The sequence below is a fragment of the Cyanistes caeruleus genome, chromosome 24, assembly GCF_971803275.1.
Source record: "Cyanistes caeruleus chromosome 24, bCyaCae1.hap1.1, whole genome shotgun sequence".
In the NCBI taxonomy this organism is placed as follows: domain Eukaryota; kingdom Metazoa; phylum Chordata; class Aves; order Passeriformes; family Paridae; genus Cyanistes; species Cyanistes caeruleus.
In genome coordinates, this window is record NC_141724.1 from 5377428 (window position 1) to 5397127 (window position 19700).

The window sequence follows — 19700 nt, forward strand, 5'->3', positions numbered from 1 at the left end:
CAAGCAGAGAAGACTGAGGAAAACCACTGCTTGGAGCCAGAGGAGAGCAAAGTGTGTCCAAGCAAGTCTGGGGAGAGGCAGAGCTCTCCTGTCTAACAGGAGGTGTGAGGAGGGGACTCCTGTTCCACTCCTGGGCCCTGGGAGAGGCACAGCAGCTTCAGGTGTGCTGGGACCCTGCCACCACTCTGCAGGGTGGGCACCAGGCAGGCAGAGCTCACAGTCTCACCACCAGCCCTGTGCTCCTTCCCTGCTGATTGCCAGCACTGCCAACTATTAGACGAGATGAGCCCTTTCTGGGTCCTACAGGAGCAGGATTTATTTGCTCAAATCCCTTCACACAGTACCAGCATCCAGATGTGTAACTGGAAGAGAGAAAACTGCCCTCAGTGTCAGGGGACAAACCCTGGCAAAACAGGACCTGCCACAGCACCTGAGCTTCTCAGGGAATCCAGCAAGAAGGTCTGGTGTGGACCTCATCAGAGCTACACAAGACAAAATCCGCCCACAACAACCTCATTCCATACTTTTGTCTTGGGTTTGTGCCCTATCTTGTAATTCTGTGATAAGCATTCCCTAAGACATAAATCATAGAAGCTGGAAGTCCTGGAAGGGCCGATTTGGAGAGACTCTCTTGGTTTCCCATGTTAATACCTTCAGGGCAAAGCTGAGGTGGTGCCATGGAGTCGTTCCCAAGCAGGGGCACTGGTAGTGAGAGAAGATGTAAGAGACAAAGGGGCCAAGAGAGATCATAACATAATGACCATGCCTGGGCCCAGAAGATGAGGATTACAGGATAATTGGGCAGCAGCCCATTGCTGTGTAAATGCTCAGTTATTTCTGTTCCATAAACCACAATCCAGGTTACACAGTAATTACTTTGAGGTTCATTAAGTGTAATTATACAGTAATCTCCAGGAGCCAGTAATCATGTTCCAAAGTATCTACCACTTAAAACTTGGTGAGTCTCATGCGAGTAGGAAGCAGTCGCATGGTTTTCAGACTTGGGTGAATTGCAAAGTGGGATGGCCAGGACAGGGTCAAATGTTCCTGTGACAGCTGAAATTGCCTTCCAAGGAGAAAGTTTGGCTTGCTAGAGAAGTGCTGCACACCAAAGCCCAGCCAGTCTCCATGGACACCCTCCAGCCAACAGCAGGAACAGCCTTTGAAGGGCTGCTCCTCCCAGGTTGCCAGCAGTGCCCCAAAGGTCAAATAAATCCTTTTCCAGAGGTCAAGCCCATCCTTGGAGATCAAACATAACTCCTAAGATTTCATTCGGACTCAGATGTCTCTTTTAGTTGTCAAGCAGGGGTGGATAAATTCTAGACTTGTGATTACAACCAACATAGTATATTTTATTTATTTTACTACACAGCAAATTACACTTAATGCTCAACAGTGTCCTTTCACGCCACTTCCAGCTTTGGCTCATAGATTTCAATGTGGGGTTGACTCCAATCAGCAGAAAAAGACCCAAGTCTTCCCACAGACTCCTCTTCCCACTGTTCCCAGTCACAGCATGTCCCAGTGGCAGGGACACCTGCTGTCCCCAGGACAACTACTGAAGGAATGGTCCCCTGATCCCCTCTGCACCACAGGGTGAGGGGGCCCAGAGAAGCCCTTCATGGGCTGTTTGTGTTTCTTGTCCTTCAAATAATTCAATTTTGACCTGGAAAAGCAAGAAAAAATACTCAGAGCCAAAGCCTCAGGGCTGAGCTCCTGTGAGAAGGGGCCAGGGCCCTGAGGAGATGGGGAGCAGCAGCACTGGCCAGTGCTGAGCACAGGACACTTGGTGGGGAGGAGCCCCATGGCAGCAGCCATGGCTTGGACTGGCTCTCACCTGACAGTGCTCGGAGCAGGAATGTGTGAGATTGTGTTTCCAGGCAGTGCCTGGATCAGCATGGTAGGAAATACCTGTCTCCCATCTTAATGACCAAGTTTCAAAGCACAGATAAAGGTGCTTGAGCTCCTACAGAAATGGTAATGAATGTTTTTCCCTTCTCTGTCTTCCAGGGATCTGAACTACAACGAGCTGCTGGAATTCCCCGGGGCTATCAGGACACTGGGACGACTGCAGGAGCTGTGAGATTTTCTATTTAATCCTTTTCAAAACCACTCCGTGTGGGAGAGTGACCAATAAAGCATCTCATGTGCTCTGACTTGAGGGGAGCTCAACCCAAGCCCTTCTTTTCCTTCCCAGCCCTATCCACTGCATCAAAGCAGTTTATCACCTCAATTTCCAGCAGCCCTGGCCACCTCCCCATCAGCTTCCACACCATGGAGGGGAGTGGGAGTCTCTGCCTGCCTTGGAGCAGGTTTCTCCTGCTGTTCCTCATCTCCTGTGGCATCTCAGGGGCTCAAACTCCATCTGTTCTCTGGCTGCTTCTGATGTCCATCCCCAGCTTGGGACCACCCGTGCCATGGTGTCTGCAGGCCCTGTGCCACCTCCTCTAATGTGAAAAAATTGTTTTATCTCCCTTAGGATAAATTTATAATAGGGAATTACCAAAGTTTATGACCATTTTAGTGGATAGCTCTCCTTCCTCTAACTGGTCAGCCTGGGAGACACTAATCATAAGAAACCATCCCACTTATCACCCACCAAGGTAGAAGCCCCAGGGTGGGGTGAGTTGGTGTGGATCCACAGTTCCTGTGCCACACTGATGCCAGGTTGGGGTGGGACAAAAGCAGTTCTGCTGTTTCTGGGAGCCTTGGAGTAAAAATCTGACACTACTTTTTTCTTTACTGGAACAATTCTCATGAGATTTCTCTGCTCAGCCCAGATATCATCATTATTCTCACCTTGAAAATGAGAATAAGATCCTTAATCCCCTTCAAGATGGCTTTTGAAATGACTGTCACTAAAGAGGAAAATTCCAAACAGTCATCAACTAATCACCTGCTCAGACTGAGATAAATAACTCACCTCTGAGATAAATAACTTGGGCATCACCCAGAGCTTGGTCTTAGTCCTGGGCACAGGAACCTGTGGCTGCCTTTGCTGTACAGGAGGTCATACTGTGGCCACAGAGCTCTCTTCTGCTGCAAAGTTTGCTGATAGAAATTTTCTCAAGCTTAACCAAAAATATCCCAGTTAGAGCTAGAAATCGTTCAAAGTCATGCGAGCCAATAATTCCTGGCACACTCTGGTTGGCAGCTGTGGAGCTGTAACAGAAACCATCCATAAAAATTATAGTTCCTGGAGGATAGAAAATTTTGTATTTGGCTGGTTTCTGTTTCCTGACTTGTATAGTGTTAAACCTTAAGTCCTCGTACCCTCAGTGGGGTTGGTGGAATCATATATGGAGCATCCACAGAGTAAATGCAGATTTTGTCCTGAGAAGCCACAGACCTTGTTCACCTGCTGGGATGATGCTGCACCTGGGAAAGAGCCTGTATCTCCTATTTTATGTATATTTTGAAGTCTCTCTGGCTTTAAAAGTGTTGAGGAAAGAAGGTTAATTTAATTCATATCAAAACATTTTTTTCTCTCAACAGTGGCTTTCATAACAACAACATCAAAGCTATTCCAGAGAACGCATTCATTGGGAATCCTCTCCTCCAAACAATGTAAGAAAATTAAATAATGTTTCCTACATCTTTATATTGCCCAGAAAGAGACATTTTCTGATGTCTTTAGTTGGGATTTCTGACAGTGGTCAAATGACAACAATCTGATATTTGCTATCCATGTGCCAAAGTTGAAATTGCTTCTTCTCAGAACTGCTGTGGGCTCTCCTTTCCTGCAGCACAGGCTGATAGCAAGGGAGGAACAAACTACAGGTGGTCTGCATGGAAACAGCCTAAGCCCTGGTTGACATCTGCTGATGTTTATTCCTTGTGTTCAGAAAAGCTGCTGGCCAGCTACAGCAGCAGCTACACGTGTCAGAGAGCTGGGATACCAGATCCCTGTGTGTCTGCCCAGACCTGGGACACAAAGTTCTGCAGATAAACACACCCAGCTGTCACATTATTTCTGCTCTGACCCAGGCACACTTAGTGATTTTTGGATACTTTTCTGAATCACACAGACATTGAAAACCATGGCAAGTGACAAAAACTCTGCTTGTCCAGACTCAAATTATAGAAATACCAGTATCTGGAAAGCCATGGGTGACACTGGGTGAAACCATTCACTGCTCCAGCCAGAACAACCAGTCTCATCCCCATCTCCCCTGGGCAGCATCCACAGAGTGATGGGTGGTGGGGCCCATACACCCAAAATGTTCATCTCTCCATTGCATCTGCCCACCTGAAGTCCTTCACACTTAGTGGGGGGCAAGTGCTTCTTGTAGGAGGGGACTCAACTCCTCCCATATCCTACAAGAGCTCACTTCTCTCCCCTGGGACAAGTGGGAAAGGCGTGTGAGATCACAGGAGGTGGCCTTCGGTGCAAGGTGCTTCTCAGTAGGACTGAAGAAGGGCTTTACACTTTTCTAGCCTGTCTGGTTCAGCAGGACCCCAAAGGACCCATTCAGACCAGCAGGAGACCTCAGTCATACCAATGCCCAGCTGAAACAGGCCAGTGGGAGAGCCTGTGGTTATCTGGGAACAAGAGTTCCTCACAGCACAGCAGCTCTGGGGCTCTTGACCTGTAACAGCATCTTCACTGTGTGCAGCAAACTCTGACCTGTTCCTCTTTCCCATTGCAGCCATTTTTATGACAACCCCATCCAGTTTGTTGGACAGTCTGCTTTCCAGTACTTGCCAAAGCTCCACACTCTGTAAGTTCACCAAGCACATTCACAGAGAGGTAACATCCAAGCTCCAAGCCCTGTGTACTGGGCACCTTTGTGGCCTCCTCCCTTCCACTTTTCAAGAGCCCCTGTGCCAATAGAGGATCATGAAACCACTCTGTTGCCCAAAGGCTACTCCAAGGAGTGGACACTGCAGATGTTTTCTTCTGAGGAAGGATAATTTTGAAAAGGGCATTTTGGAGGCAGCCACTAATTCCTCCTCCCCACACAGCTGACAGGCACTGAGGCCTTCCAGGGTCTCCACAGCTGTGCCAGGAGCAGCAAAGACCTGATACACAAGTGCCACAGCTTTTGCTTCTGTTGTATAATTGCCCAAACAGAAGGACACTGAAGGACATCTGCCTTCCTCCACAAGATGGAGAAGTGGAGTAACATGTAACACCATGGCACAAATCATATTGCTGGGCAGCCAGCAGTGCAAGTGCCTCCTTCACATGTTTGGCCTAGGCCTGCTGCTCCAGGGCCACCAGCACAGGCTGGGCACCACCTGGACCCCAACAGCTGCCCCATGTTGGCTTTTCAGCCAACCTGTTGTGGCACAGAACTATAAATACTGAGGCAGAGGCAACCTCATAAATCTCTATTTACAAGCCTCACCCAGGCACATAAAATAAATCATTCAAATAGCTCTACATTCTTTAGATCCAAATGCACAGACCCAGGGAGGCTTGGGTGGGATGCCCTGCTTGCATTCCCTGTGGTAATTGCTGGGGGTTTTTTTATTTAATTTGGGTAGAGATTGTGCCAAGAATGTCAGTGGCTGGGAGAGGCTCTGAGCTTGCCAAGTCTCCTTGCATAGAAGTGCCCAGCTCCATCTCACTGTATCCACACGGAGCGAGGCATCTGCTCCAGCGCAGGGACATGCAGGATCTGGGCTTTGATCACACCTGGGTGTGAGGAAGCAGATTTGCCTCCGTGGCTGATGGGTCTGGAACCTTGGGCAGTTGCACTTGCCTCCAGGTCCTCTGTCCAGCTCACTTCACCCTCGTTTCTCTGCAGGTCACTCAACGGAGCAACGGACATCAGGGAATTCCCAGACCTTAAAGGCACCACCAGCCTAGAAGTTTTGTGAGTGGCACCTCTCTCCCTTTTACCCTGCTAGCTGTGCTCTTCCTCCTCCAAGGCGGTCCAGGCTGTTTCAGTGAGGACAACTTTCCCAGTGCTGTGCAGTATTCAGCTCTGCCTCTCCCTGGTCACTCACCCTTCCGCTTCGTTTCACCCCTGTGGCTCCTGAACACAGCTTTCCTCCCTGTGAGTGGCTCTCTCGATACTCTTGAGTGTGCTCCAGTCTGTTTTTTGGTTTGTTTGGTTTTTTTCTTCCTTCCCTCCTGCATCTGTGAAGGAGTGAACCTCTGAGTCCAGTGCTTCTGCTGCACCCCAGTGTCTCTGCCCATACTGGAACTGGCACCGTGGCGTGGTTCAGGAAACGTCTGCCACCCAGGCTGGGGCTCCTGCAGCCACCCTGTCCCCAGGCTGGGGCTCCTGCAGCCACCCTGTCCCCAGGCTGGGCTCCTGCAGCCACCCTGTCCCCAGGCTGGGGCTCCTGCAGCCACCCTGTCCCCAGACTGGGGCTCCTGCAGCCACCCTGTCCCCAGGCTGGGGCTCCTGCAGCCACCCTGTCCCCAGGCTGGGGCTCCTGCAGCCACCCTGTCCCCTCCTCAGGAGAGCAGGGCCTTGGAGGACACACTGCCTCTGGCCACACACAGTTCTCCTCTCTCAAACACCAGCCCCCATGCTGAGCCCAGGCTGGGAGCACCCCTGGCCAGGGTGTGGCCTGGCCATGCCATGTCTCAGGGACACAGGGACACACCATCCATCCCTCATACACAGGTTTCTGAGGAGTCCTGGCTCCAGGCCTGTCCAGCCTGAACAATGGGAACAGGGATGGCAGAGCATGGTGCAGAGGGCACTGCCCCCAGCAAGGCCAAGGGCAGCTGTGAATTCAGTACTCAGCCATGGCCCAGAACTCTTCATAAGCACGTTCACCTTAGCCAGGTCCAGCAGCTGTGGCTGTTTCCAAAACTGCCAGGCTGGTTTTTATTCTCTCCAGGTATTTTATTGTCCTACTGATATTGTCTTTCCTGCCACTATCTGGGACTGGCAGCCAGGCTTCTGGGTCACAGAGTCTGGGTGCTGGCTGTCAGCAACACCATTTCTTCTCTCTCCTCCATCCCTCTAGGACCTTGACCCGGGCAGGCATCCATTTCCTCCCCAGAAGGATGTGCCAGCAGCTGCCCAGCCTCCGAGTTCTGTGAGTAACCTGTGTCTCTGTCCTGCCTGGTCCTTAAAAAATGCCCTCAGGAACTGGGCTTTCCTTTTGTCTAGATCAGGGATAGGACCAGCTGTGGAAGACCATCCTGTGGTTCTCATTCCATCATCTTTTCCATGCAGAAATCACCATCTTCTTAATGACTACTCTGAGCTCTCACTTGTTCCTCAACTTGCTGCTTCACCACAGCATGATGCTCTGGTCTCAGGCTGCAGTCAGGCACATCCTCCTCGCTCTGCACCACTAGGAACTGTCCCACCCCTGTGCAAGGAGAGTAGGGAGGGTACAAAATGAGCTCACAGTTATGCTGAAGCTCTTAGCCCAAAAACAAGGGGAAAATCACCTTCACCCTCTGTCCCAGCCTTGGCTTATTGCAGTTGGGGCTCCAGTAAGTGCCATCATCTGGAGGAAGGATCCTGTTCGTATCCCAGGAAGGATCAGGTCTGACCTGATGGAGACCTGTGAGGCCACAAGGCCACATTTCCTCATGTGGGGTGGCACAGCCAGATCACGATTGTGCTCAGTCTCTATGTTTCTTTGGCTCTGCCTGCTTAGCCAGGCACTGAATGATGCTGGGGGGAGGGTCATGCTTTCTCCTTTTTCTTGGTACATGATGAAATCAACATCTCAGAAAGATTTTGCATCATTTCAGGAATCGTACCCCTAGTTCCTGAGATCCCCAACAATGTTTGGAGTCAAAGACGTCCTCAGGAAATGAGTCATGAGCCAGATTTATACAAGTTTGCACCCTTAGGGCAACAGCAGGCTTGCCTCTCATCAGTCTTTATACAAGCAAGCTGAAAAAGAAAACAAGTTTGTTCCAGGAAAGCAACAGGAGTGAATTCTTGATCACGGAAATCGGAAACAAGAGTAAAACATGAAAATAAAAGAAGACAATTTGTAACTTAGGAGATTACAGGGTTTTGGTTCCAGATGTCCCTGTAGGGAAGATCTCTCATCTTGAGACATCTGGACCAATTCAGTGGTTGCTTTGGACTGGCCCAGGCTGTTGGGTCCCAAACCTCTGTTTATGTTTGCAAGTTATCAGACTACAAACCCTCACAGCAGAGCCTGTTCTTTGTGCCCACCCCACCATGTGGGAGAGTTTCATTGGGACACACCACCTTGTTCCTTGCTTCTTGTTCCTCTTCCCTAGTGAACCTTCCTGACATTAATTGCATTGCTTTCAGGGTTTGGAGAGAATGTGGGCCAACGTTTGTGCACGTTTACATCTCTCTTGCTATTGAAATGCCTTGGCCCCTGTCCCCACAGACACAGGGGTTGTTCTCTGCCTGTCTTTTGGCAGCCATAGGAGCTCTGAGTGTGACATATCTGACCATTGATAACACAGTCCAAGCTGCACTTCTGGCCTCACACCATGGTGTGGATTCTCTGTGAGGATCCCTCATGGGAACTGTAGAGACACTGCAGGGGCACAGGGACACGGCCATCCTGGGATGTCACCCATGCTGAACCCAGCACACACAGGCAGGGCAGCCTTTGGCATCAACCTGGAATCATCCTGCTGCTTTCATCCAGAGCTCCTGCTCAGGGCACAGATTTCATGTCATCATGGTACATCCTGAGGTGGAAGTGACCCACAAAATCATTGAGTCCAGCTCCTGGCTCTGCACAGAGCACCCCAACAATCCCACCCTGTGCCTGAGAGAGTTGTCCAAATGCTCCTTGAGCTCTGGAAGATTTGTCCTTCTTCTCAAGCAGAAATAGGTGAAGCTCCCCTGAGCAGAGCTGAAGTCCCTTGATGTCATCAGCACCTCCATCCTGGTATGTTCCCAACAGAGTGTGAGTGTCTGAGGCTGCTCTGTTTGTAGATTCTGGGCTGCACCTGGTTCCCCTCACTCTGGAGGAGCCAGAAATAACTCCTGGGGCTGGTTCTCCCCCAACACTCTCAGCTAAGCTACAGCCCTGGCAAGCCCAATGGGACCAGGGAAAAGTGACTGATGCTAAGGCTCTTTCTCCATCCTGGGTGACAGCCTCCAGAGTCAAGCACAAACCTTTTGCTTGCTTTTCCCTCCCTCTTCCTCTCCACCATGGAAAACTGGTGGTGAGTGGGTTGGCAAAAAAAAAATAATTGAAATATTTTAGGAGCAATCTATTGGCAGAAAGATGGAAACCGAGTTTGGAAAGTCGGCAGAGAAACCACGTACAAAACTTTACCCTGGGGCAAATTTCCCTTGAACAACCACAAATCCAGTCTCTGCTGGTGGGGGAAAGAGCTGGGTTTAAACATTGCTCCTTACCCAGCCTGTTTCAGCTTCAATAAGTTCACATTAAACTGTGCCAGGGTGAGTTTTCCTCTGACTATCAAGCCACTCTGCTCCAGATGCTGACATGACACTGGGCTACGAACCAGGGGGAAGAGGAGTTTGCTGCAAACTGCTTTTGAGTGACAGCACTTGAAACAACAAGGACCAGAGGTTTTCAAAGTCTGTAATGTCCTGAACCAAATCCCTGCCAATGCCACAATCCCTTCCCTAATCTTGGGAGAAAGCCAGGAAAGGCTGAATGGGGAGCAGGCAATGGGCAGTGGGGTTGTTGTGCCAGGAGGGAGGAGAGAAAACAGCTGGTCAAAACCTCCCCAGGCTCTGCAGGCACATCTGCAAGCTCTGGCAGAAATCTCTCTGTGCTGTGCCCACAGAAAGCAGGGCTGTGCATGGCAGAAGAGGCACAGGAGGGTTTCACAGCTGCCTTGAGGCTGGGGAGACAAGCCCACCCCAGCTGTATGAGCAGCTCCACCAGCCCACAGGCTGTGCTGCAGGAGCTGGGCTGGGTGAGGGGGTGAATCACGGGGCAACCCTTGCCTTGCACAGAAACATCCCCAGAGCCAGCATCAGGTGCAGGCTGGAGATCCCACTCCAGGGGTTACCAAAAGTGGAGATGTGCAGAATGAAGCGAGGTCACCTTGCTCTCCAGCAGAACCTGCTCTCCAAGGGAGGCCTCAGGGGCACTGGCTTTTGGTGTCCCAACATTCCTGTACTGTCCTTTCCCTGCAGAGAGCTGTCACACAACCAAATCGAGGAGCTGCCCAGTTTCCATCGGTGCCAGCAGCTGGAAGAGCTGTGAGTATGGAGATGTGCATGTCTGTGCTATGCTCTGGGGATTTTTCTGGGGCTTTGAGGAGAGGGGCAGTTCCCACACACAGAACTCCCTGAGCACTGGAAGAGTTGGACATTACAATGCAGTTTGGAGTGCAAATGGACCAGAGCTCCACTCTTTGCCCCTGTGCATGTACAGAATAAAAATACATTCCCTGTGCATAGGAGCTAAATTCAGTCAGGTGCTTTCAGAGGCCCCAGACACTTCAAACAGAAGCAGGATGTGACAGCACTGAATTCACTAACTCCAGTCCCACTATGAGTTAATTAACTACTATGAGTTAATCAGGAATGGGGTTTATGTAGACCATAAATGTCTTTCGCTTCAAGGGGGGGCCCATGCCATGGGCACAAAGCAGTTTTATCCACCCTGCCCAGGGCCAGCCCCTCCTGAGAGAAGGGGGATTCTTTCCTCAGGTGTAGCTCTTGAACTGGCTCCTCTCCAGCCCCAAGAGGCACAGCTGTTGCTCTGAGATAAAGATATTCACATTCTGCTCAAAGTGTCTGGAGATCTGACCCTACACTTCAAACAGAACATGAGTTCTTGGCCTTTTTGAGGAAAACTGTTAAAAAAAATTAAGATAGACTCCATGATGTTTTTAAATAATTCTACTACCTGGAAGAACAGATGTATGGGAGCAGCATCCCCATTAAAAAAACCCACAAAAGAGGTTGTCTCTGCTCTCTGTAGCACCCCAGCCTGGATAGCCAGACCAGCTCATCCAGCCTTAGCAAACTGGACATTAATAACACTGTAAAACTACATGGAAACGAGAATGCACAGCCCCTGCTGCCTTTTATGGCAGCTGTGAGAGTACCCCCAGGAAAATATTTGAAAAAAATAGAAAGTACACCAAAAAAGACAAATGTTCAGAATTTCAAACCTGTAGTTTCACACATTCTGCCCAAGTTCCTCCTTACAAAATTTCATAATATGCCAAATTCAGACTTAACATTCATATAAAATCACATTTAATCCCAGTTTCTGGCTAATGAAGTCAAACAGATTATACCTATGTACCTTAAATTAATGTTTTTTAATTTTTTTTTTATTAAGGGATCAAAATGAATATTTGGTCTCTTAACCCCAAAGTTATTGTCCTGTAAGCTCCAGCACCACCAAGCATTCCTGATGGTTTGAAGCAAGTCTGGTGGTGCCTGGTGGTACAGCCTGGCACAGGAACAGCTCAGGTGTGCCCTCGCTCTGCTGTAACTGCAGACCCTTACCTGCACCACACAGGTGATCCCTCACACCTAAACATCCCTAAATTATTTTTCTCAACCTTTCTCTAATATCCCTTCTGCCCAAAGTCCCCCTCTTCCAATCAGTGAGACCCCCAAATTTTTGCCCAGACCTTCCAGCGGCCCCCAGGTGAAATCTTGGCTAGAGGTAGGAGCAGTGCCAGCCTGGGCCCGTGGGGCACCAGGGGAGCAGCTCAAGTGCCCACCTTTGGAAGGGGAGCATGTGGCCAAATACCAGCTGAGACATTACAGCCAGTACATGAGGGTCCTTGAGTGAGATAAGATCATTTCTGAGTCTAAAGGCAGATTTATGACCTGGAAAATGCCCAGGGAGCTGCTGTAAATGGAGCACCAGGCAGTGGCTGTCTCCCCTTGCAGAAGGCTGTAGATGGGGGGACACTGCTTTTGCAGGTCTGGGAATTCATGATGGGCATTCAGCAGGAATCTTAATAAGTATTCACCACTGTTTCACACTAGGGAAAACCAAACTGAGAACTGAACCTTTCCCATGAAGGTGCGTGGTTGGAGCATCCAGGATGTCTGTTGAGGATGTGGGGAGTGTGTAGGTCAGTCAGCAGAGTCTGTGTGAACTCTCACCCTAATCTTTCCCCTTCCCCAGAGGATGAAGGAGCTGGAAAGGAGATGTGGAGGGCTGAGGCACTTCATGTGCAGATGTGGACAGTGGGTTTTACAGGACATCAAGATTTTTCTTCATGAAAAACTGAGATACCTTCAGTCCTCAAATCTTCATCCTCACCGAGGCAAAGAGCAGCATCACATGTTCCTTCCTGAAGGGTCACACAGAGCTGGTTGCTGGTCACTGCCTCCAAGCTGTCAGCTTTTCCTCTAGAAAAAGCAGTTTGGAGGCTTAGGGCAGAGCAGAGTGGGAAACCAGTGTGGATTTGGGGTTAACAGGGCACCTTTGGCTACTGCACATCAACAGTTCTTTACTGAGTCATGATGGCATCTTCAGCAGAGGCTGTCTGAGCCCTGGAGCTGCCTGTAGGAGAGAATGACTTTGACATATTTTGCTGCTCATCCTGTTAAACACTTGAAATAAGAGCAGGTCTCCCAAGCACAGCAGCTTCCACTGTGACAGTCTGCTGCACTGGGACAAAGATCTCAACAGTGTAGGAACACTGCCTTCAGCTCCCTTCTCAAACCAGATTTTGTTTTTCCAGTGGTCTCCAGCACAACAAGATCCAGGAGATCAGAGCAGACACCTTCGTGCAGCTGATGGCCCTGCGCTCCATGCAAGTATTGTCTGCCAGGGCAGACGTGAGCCCCAGCTGGGGTCATGCTGGGGAGGGGGCACTGGGAACCCAAACGGGCTGTGAGAAGTTCCCCACCTGCCTCTGTGTCTGCTGAGAGGCTTTTCTGTTGAGTCCCTCTTCCATTCTGCCGTAGAAAAGAAGAGGGCACAAACCATCCTTTTGGTTTTCCCTGTCCCTGCAGCCCCTGGTCCTTACCTGCCCCCTCGTGCCCACACCCCCCATGCTCTCCCCTCGTGCTGCAGCTCTGCCAAGGCAGAACCCACATCACAGACAGGCCCCCTGAACACCAGGAGAAACTCAGGGCAGGGATTTACCTGTGTGCCTGAGCCCCAGCACCCCCTGTCCTACACAGGCTGGTCCTGGAACACCCATGCAGTGTTTGGTTTGAAAGTTCCTCCCCACAACTCAAAAGCTCGTGTTCCACCTACCAAGTGCACCCAAGCATGTGCTTTCCACACACACACAGTGACCTCCTGAGTGCTTGGCACCTTGGAGAGCTGGCAAGGCCCTGGAGGGCACAATTGGCTCTGTGACATCTGGGAAGAGCCCTGGGAGTCTTTATTTGCTGTTCTGTTAGGAAGTGAACTAGATCACACAAACCCTTTTCCTGTAGTGCAGCAATGTGAGTGCCATTTAACAGCCCAGCATTCCTGGGATCCCACGAGTGTCACACGTCCACCACGGTTCCAACAGCCCAGGAACACCGAGGTGTGACAGGTGACACTGCAGGCACTCAGGGAAACACGAGCATGCTGCCCCAGCCCAGTCACACACACACGGCTGAGCAAGCTCTGCCGTGACCTTTGTGGGTGTTCTGGTCCCTGCAGAAAGGATTCCTCCCACCCAATGTCACATCTGAGCAGGTGTCTTGGCTCCCTTCAAGCTGCAGAGATGAAGGTTGTCCTGTAGCCAGCCTGAGGGCAAGAAACGTGTCCCAGTTTGGTGGTTTCCTCCACACTGGTGACAGAGGGAGTGGAGCCCTCTCACTTGGATGGAGGCAGAGCTTAAGGAGGGGACTCAGTGAATCCAAAGCACCTGTACATGGCAGGAGACATTCTACAATCACCTTCTCCAGACCTCTGACTCTATCTGCCCTTGCTGCAGCCAGCACTGTGACTGCACTGGGGATGCTCTGGCACTAAGGCATGGCAAAAAAATCCCAAATTTACAGAAATTAAGCCAGAAAATAACCTTTTCCATTGGTCTCAGCAGAGGAGCTCCTTCAAGGCAAACTCTTGTGCCCTGTTAGAAACCACCCCTATACAGACCCAGACCTGTCTGTGGGGAGCTGCAATGAGACAGAAATTGCTGCTGACCAAGGGGCAGCAGATCCCCCATGTGCTCCCACCAGGGCCCTTGGCCAGGCAAGTGTCAGCAGCTTCCCTGCCCTGCTCTGCTCTCTTCTCACTGCTGTGTCCTTACCTTGCAGAGACCTGAGTTGGAATTACATCCAGTTCATTCACCCAGAAGCCTTTGTGACCCTTCACTCCCTCACCAAGCTGTAAGTTGCAGGGATATTTCTTTCACAGTGGACCATGGATAGGAGGTATCTGAGGATCTCAGAATGACTCCCTGGGCTGCCAGAACACCTGGATTTAGATGCTGGAACACTGATGAGTTGAGGTTCATGTCTCAGCACTGATGTGGACAGAACAAATCCCAAGATTTCCAATTAATTTATTTATTTATTAATTATTAATTAATAAAGGGATGAAGTGCAGGAGAAGCCATCTTCAAAACACTCTCACCCTGAACACTTAAACCTCCACTTCCTGATACTTTCACCGCCACCTTAGATGCCTTTAAGGGAGATCAGCATGATGGGCTGTTTCTGCAAGAGCCACTGCAGACCATCTGTGCTGGCTCCCAGTTCTCAGCCCCCTCTCTAAGGTATTTTATGGGCTGGGATCTGCAGTCATTCCCGAGCTGCAGTGGAGGAAGAGACGTGTGGGACACGTATGTGCACAACAAGGGAGATTCCCCCCAGAGCTTTTAGATGGCCACTGACCCCGGTCCCTCATTTTCCCCAGCACTGCAGTGTTTATCTCCAGAGGCTCCTGGCCCCAGTGCAGCACCCAGCCCCATTTCAGCATCACATCAAGGGAGCAATAGAGGCAGTGCCCCTGCTTGGCTGAGATATCACTCACTGACTGTGGTCTCCCTCTCTGCTTTCCCCTCACCAGGGACTTGACTGACAACCAGTTGGTCACGCTGCCCCTGGATGGTTTGGCTGGACTGACCCATCTGAAGCTCCAAGGCAACCCAGCTCTCTCTGAGCCCTTCACCAAGGAGAGCTTCCCCAAAATGAGGTACTTGGAGTGTTGGCTCTTTCACTTCTGGTGTTCAGCACAGCTTGTACTTGCTTCAGCACCCGGTCTCCTGCTCTCCTTGCCCATCTCGTGCCTTCTCCAAGCTTCCAGGCCCATGGGTAGAGGAAGATCCATCTGCTGCTAATACATATCATCTTTAATAAGTTCCATGGGAGTGCAGTGATGTGCTCCCAGGCCACCACCCCCACCCCAAACACACACACACAAGTGGAAAGCGTGGAGCAGGCCCAGCTCAGGGCTCCTCTCAATGGAAAACATTCCCAGAAGCAGTCCTACCTAATGACATCCAGGTTTTCTCCATAAACTCTGCTTGTGTGGCCGTGTCTTGTCTGTTATGGATTAATGAGGAGCCTGAAGGGGTCAAACTGATCAAGAAGAGGCTGCAAAAGGCTCAGAGCAGAGTGCTGTGCTGCAGGCTCAGGTTTTCCTGACCCTCTGTGGCTCCTGGGTCCCAGTGTGGCACCTGCCCGTGGTCCAGAGAACACAAATTCCTTTCAGATGAAGTCATCTCTTGCTTGGGTGTCCCAGGGAGCTCCCTTCAAGCCAAGAATGCACGAGCTGATGCTCCCACTCAGCCAGGACGGGTTCCCCAAGCTGGAGCTTCTCCAGGTTGCACACAAGGCTGGGGTCACAGGTCACTGACCAACATGGAGCTTAATAGCTCAGGCCTGAGGAACAATGTAGAGCTCTCCCTTCAGGCTGCCTCAGCAGTGGTGCCTGCAGGGCTCTCCTTCCTGACTTTTTAACTCATAGCTGGGATCTGCTGCATGACTGGTTTCCAAATGGCAAAATGGGATTCCAGAAGCTTTTGGAGGGTTTTCTACACCCAAGATCACGGAACAATAGAATGGTGTGGGCTGGAAAGAAACATTAAAACTCATCCTGTTCCAGCCCCTGCCATGGCAGGGGCACCTTTCACTGTTCCAGGTTGCTCCAAGCCCCACCCAGCCTGGCCTTGGACACTTCCAGGGATCCAGGGGCAGCCACAGCTGCTCTGGGCACCTGTGCCAGGGCCTGCCCACCCTCACAGGGAAGAATTTCTTCCCAATATCCCATCCATCCCTGCCCTTTCCAGTAGGAAATGAGGGTTCCTTGTCCTATCCCTCTAGACCCTTGCCCAAAGTTCTTCTCCAGCTTTCCTCACAGAACCACAGAATTAGAGAATCATTAATGTTGGAAAAGACCTCTGAGATCATCAAGTCCAAGCTGTGACCAATCCCCACCTTGTCACTCAGCCCAGAGCACTCAGTGCCACATCCAGTTGTTCCCTGAGCATGTCCTGGGATGGGGACTCCACCACCTCCCTGGGCAGCCCCTTCCAATGTCTAATAAGCCTTTCCTTGAAGGAATTCCTCCCGATTCCAACCTGAGTCTCCTCTGGTGTAGTTTGAAGGCATTTCCTCTCTCCCTGTTGCTTAGTGCCTGGGAGAAGAGACCAACCCCCACCTTGTTACAATCATCAGTCATAGGGAGTGAGAAGGTCCCTGCTGATGGGGGGGAGCTTCCTTTTCTCAGCCACTCTCCATATGATTTACTCTCCAGACCCTTCCCCAGCTCAGTTTCCCTTTTCTGGACTGACTACAGCCACTCAATGTCTTCCTTGAAGTGAGGGGTTCATAACTGGACACAGGACTCAGGATGCACCCCCACAAGTGCCAAGCTCCTTTAGGCACTGGAAGGGGCTCTGAGCTCTCCCTGGAGCCTTCTCTTCTCCAGGTGAACACCCCCAGCTCTCCCAGCCTGGCTCCAGAGGGGCTCCAGCCCTCGGAGCAGCTCTGTGGTCTCCTCCAGACCCCCTCCAACAGGCAGTCCCTTGAGCAGGGTGGGTCAAGTTCAGCTCTTCCAAGGTGTTTCTCCTCTAAATTAGCTCCATTGGCATCTCTTGAGCTGGTTTGGATTTGTACCAGAGAAACTGAGCCTGCAGCAGTGCTTCAGTGAACCATGCCAGGCAATGGACCCATTAACATTCCCTAGATTTTGGGGTACTGCCATTAAGTAGCCTTACTCTTGGAGCACATGTCTGGAGGAGTCATCTGAGAGCAGCTCATAGCCTTGCTGGGAGGATCTGCACCTCCCTACCACCCTTCAATAATAGCATCTAATTTGGAGTTTATAACAGGAAACGAGCTTGTATACAGAATTTCCAGACCCTCCCGGGGCTCAGCCAGAAATGTTTAGGAACATAAAACAAAAGCATATTTTTAGAATATAGAGTTTTACCATATTTACTGATCTTGTCAGAGGACCTTAATTGTCTGGAAAACCTGGGGTTCCTTTGCCTTCATCAGCAGTCTCCCTGACTTCCAGCAAAGCCAAAAATGCAGCTGCTGACAGACAGCCTTGTATTGCATCCAGATGCTGCTCAGCTGCTATTGAATTAACCTTGCAATACATGCTATAATTAGCAAGTAACAATTCAACTTTCAAGTAGAAATCAGACATATTTAAATAACTTACTTCACTTGGGAGACCTGAGAATTCCCTGCCTGAGCTGGGACTCCTGAAACTGGAGTTTGAAGGTGCCCTCAACAACAAGCAAGGGGAGCCTTGCTCTAGGGAAGCTTCTCCCCCTTGAAGGAAAGAAAGGATGCCTGGAAAAACATGGCCTTGGGGTAAAAGTTGTAAACTGTACCTTGCATATTGGAGAGAAGGGCTGTTTATTCTGAGGAGAACTGCAGAAGGGTTTTTAGGAGTGTGGTGGTTTAGGAATGGTATTCTCCAATTTAGTATTCCTGCTAAAACCATGCACCACTCACTCCTCCCCAACTGGAGGCACAAAAGGCCAAGATCATGGGTTAAGATAAGCACAATTTACTGGAAACAGCAATGAGATAAGACACAAACAGTAACAGCAACAATATTAATAACAAAAAGTATAAGAAAAGAAAGTTATTTACATGGAAAGCCCCCAACAACAAACGAATACCAGATGGCTCCCCCATCACATTACTCCTTTCCTCCCAGCCCCCAGCAATGAGTAAGATGGCACAGAATAACCTCTGGGTCCTGGCCATGCTCCCTCACACCTACTACAAAAATTAACCCTGTTCTGGCTGGAACCAGGACAAAGAACTATCTGGGAACTTTAGAGCAGTTTCCAAACCTGGTGTTTGACAACATTCTGTTGACTGACAGTGTCTTGAACACCAAAAGTGGGCCAGTGCAGAAACACCATGGGCTACCCTGGGTCCCCACGCTGTCCTACATGGAGTCCTTCACCAAAGCAAAGTCTCTCTCCACTGTAAGCATCACCATACAGAGCAGCTTTTGTCATGTCAGCAGCACAGGTACCAAAACTGGAATGATAGAGATCAGCATGGCTCCTGCACAGGGACATCCTAGAAACTGGTGGAGTGTTCCATGTTTTTGACTCTGAGGTTAGCTCAGCTGGTTGTAGTGCTGATAGCATCAATATTGTGGTGTGATCCCTGCAGGGGCCATTCACTTCAGAGCTGGACATGATGGTCCTTGTGGGTCCCTTCCAGCTCAGAATACTTTGTGACTCTGCATAGATGAGTTTAATCTTTGAACAAATGAAGGAACCGAGCAAAAAGTGCAAAGCAATGGAGAGTCAGGTCATGCAGGGGACACACCTTAAAGTTCTGCTTTCCTCTGTGCAGAGTCCTGGAGGTGCCATATGCCTACCAGTGCTGTGCCTACGGGAGCTGCAGCAGCTTCTTCAGGGTGTCCAGCCAGTGGGAGGCAGAAGACATGAGCCCTGAGGAGGAGGATCCCCACAGGAGGACCTTGGAATTGTTCCCAGGTCACACTGATAACCACTGTGAGTAAACAGGGCTGAATGGTGATGGGTCCCTGGGCAGGGCTGTGAGCTTGGGTGCAATCCTGCATTTGCAGGAGTGGAGCCACTGTCAGAGGTGACACCTGCCTCAGGGAGAGCAGCTGAGCCTTCAACACTGGTGGCCCATTGCTTTGAAAGGGCTTTGTTTGGTGGAAGAAAGAGTGGATCTGGCACATCCAAACCTTCACAGTGTAACCAAAGGACCTGTGTCCTCCACCACTTGGACATGTTTGTCAGCTGGGCCTTGCTGGCTGTGGAGGGAGGCTGCTCATGTCACTGGGGAGTGGCTGAGGCTACCTGGGCTTGGTCACTAGACTTCTGGGCAATGTGGAGCCTTTGGCAGGACATCAATCTTCGTTCTTACATCATCTAGAGGAGAGACTCTGGGATTAATCTGAGCAAGAGAATGAACTCAAAGACCTGGAAATCTCACTGACTGGAGGCAGAGAGACCTGTGTGTGTGCTGCTTTTGTGCACACCACTGATCTTACAGTTAAGGTCAGGGTTAGGTGTGACAACAGGACATGTTTGGGGAACACAGCTCAAGGACTGGCCAAGGCAGGGAAGAAGGAGCTCCATGGTCAAACAGCACTGTCTGTCCAAGAGTCGGTTTATCCTGTGCTCCCAAGTGCAGCTCTGTACAGAATTCATGAGGCCAGTTCCAGGAGGCCAGCAGAGAGTGCAAGGCATCCCTGCACTCCCAACCCCACAGCACAGCAGCAGCTCCAGCACAAGGCTGCTGTGATCCCTCTGCAAGAGAATCCCAGAATAACAAAAGGAAAAACATGAACCCTTTTGCTTCCTCTGTAGCTGCTGAAGAGTACAAACAGAATTTCAGGACACAGCCTGGATGCTGCTTGTGTTTATATATTTGTGTAAATATAGTGCACTTCTGAGGTCGGAGACATCCTGGAGG

The 19700-nt window shown here is 50.4% G+C and overlaps 1 protein-coding gene and 1 long non-coding RNA gene across 3 annotated transcripts in view; one reads left to right on the forward strand and one right to left on the reverse strand.

The window, feature by feature from the left end:
* Positions 1 to 19700, forward strand: part of LGR6 (leucine rich repeat containing G protein-coupled receptor 6) — a 145307-nt gene that overhangs the window by 116974 nt on the left and 8633 nt on the right. For both annotated transcript variants that reach the window (XM_023942356.2, XM_023942357.2), the window contains 10 exons: positions 2011 to 2079; positions 3496 to 3567; positions 4650 to 4721; positions 5754 to 5822; positions 6934 to 7005; positions 10038 to 10103; positions 12563 to 12634; positions 14085 to 14156; positions 14839 to 14964; positions 18606 to 18766. In XM_023942356.2, coding sequence (XP_023798124.2) covers positions 2011 to 2079; positions 3496 to 3567; positions 4650 to 4721; positions 5754 to 5822; positions 6934 to 7005; positions 10038 to 10103; positions 12563 to 12634; positions 14085 to 14156; positions 14839 to 14964; positions 18606 to 18766 — 851 coding nt within the window. The remainder of the gene's footprint in view (positions 1 to 2010; positions 2080 to 3495; positions 3568 to 4649; positions 4722 to 5753; positions 5823 to 6933; positions 7006 to 10037; positions 10104 to 12562; positions 12635 to 14084; positions 14157 to 14838; positions 14965 to 18605; positions 18767 to 19700) is intronic.
* On the reverse strand, positions 1332 to 13164 carry LOC111939900 (uncharacterized). The gene is made up of 4 exons (XR_002869375.2): positions 13084 to 13164; positions 12112 to 12227; positions 7184 to 7284; positions 1332 to 6088 (listed from the first exon to the last, which is right to left on the reverse strand). It is a non-coding gene; the product is annotated as an uncharacterized LOC111939900 (long non-coding RNA).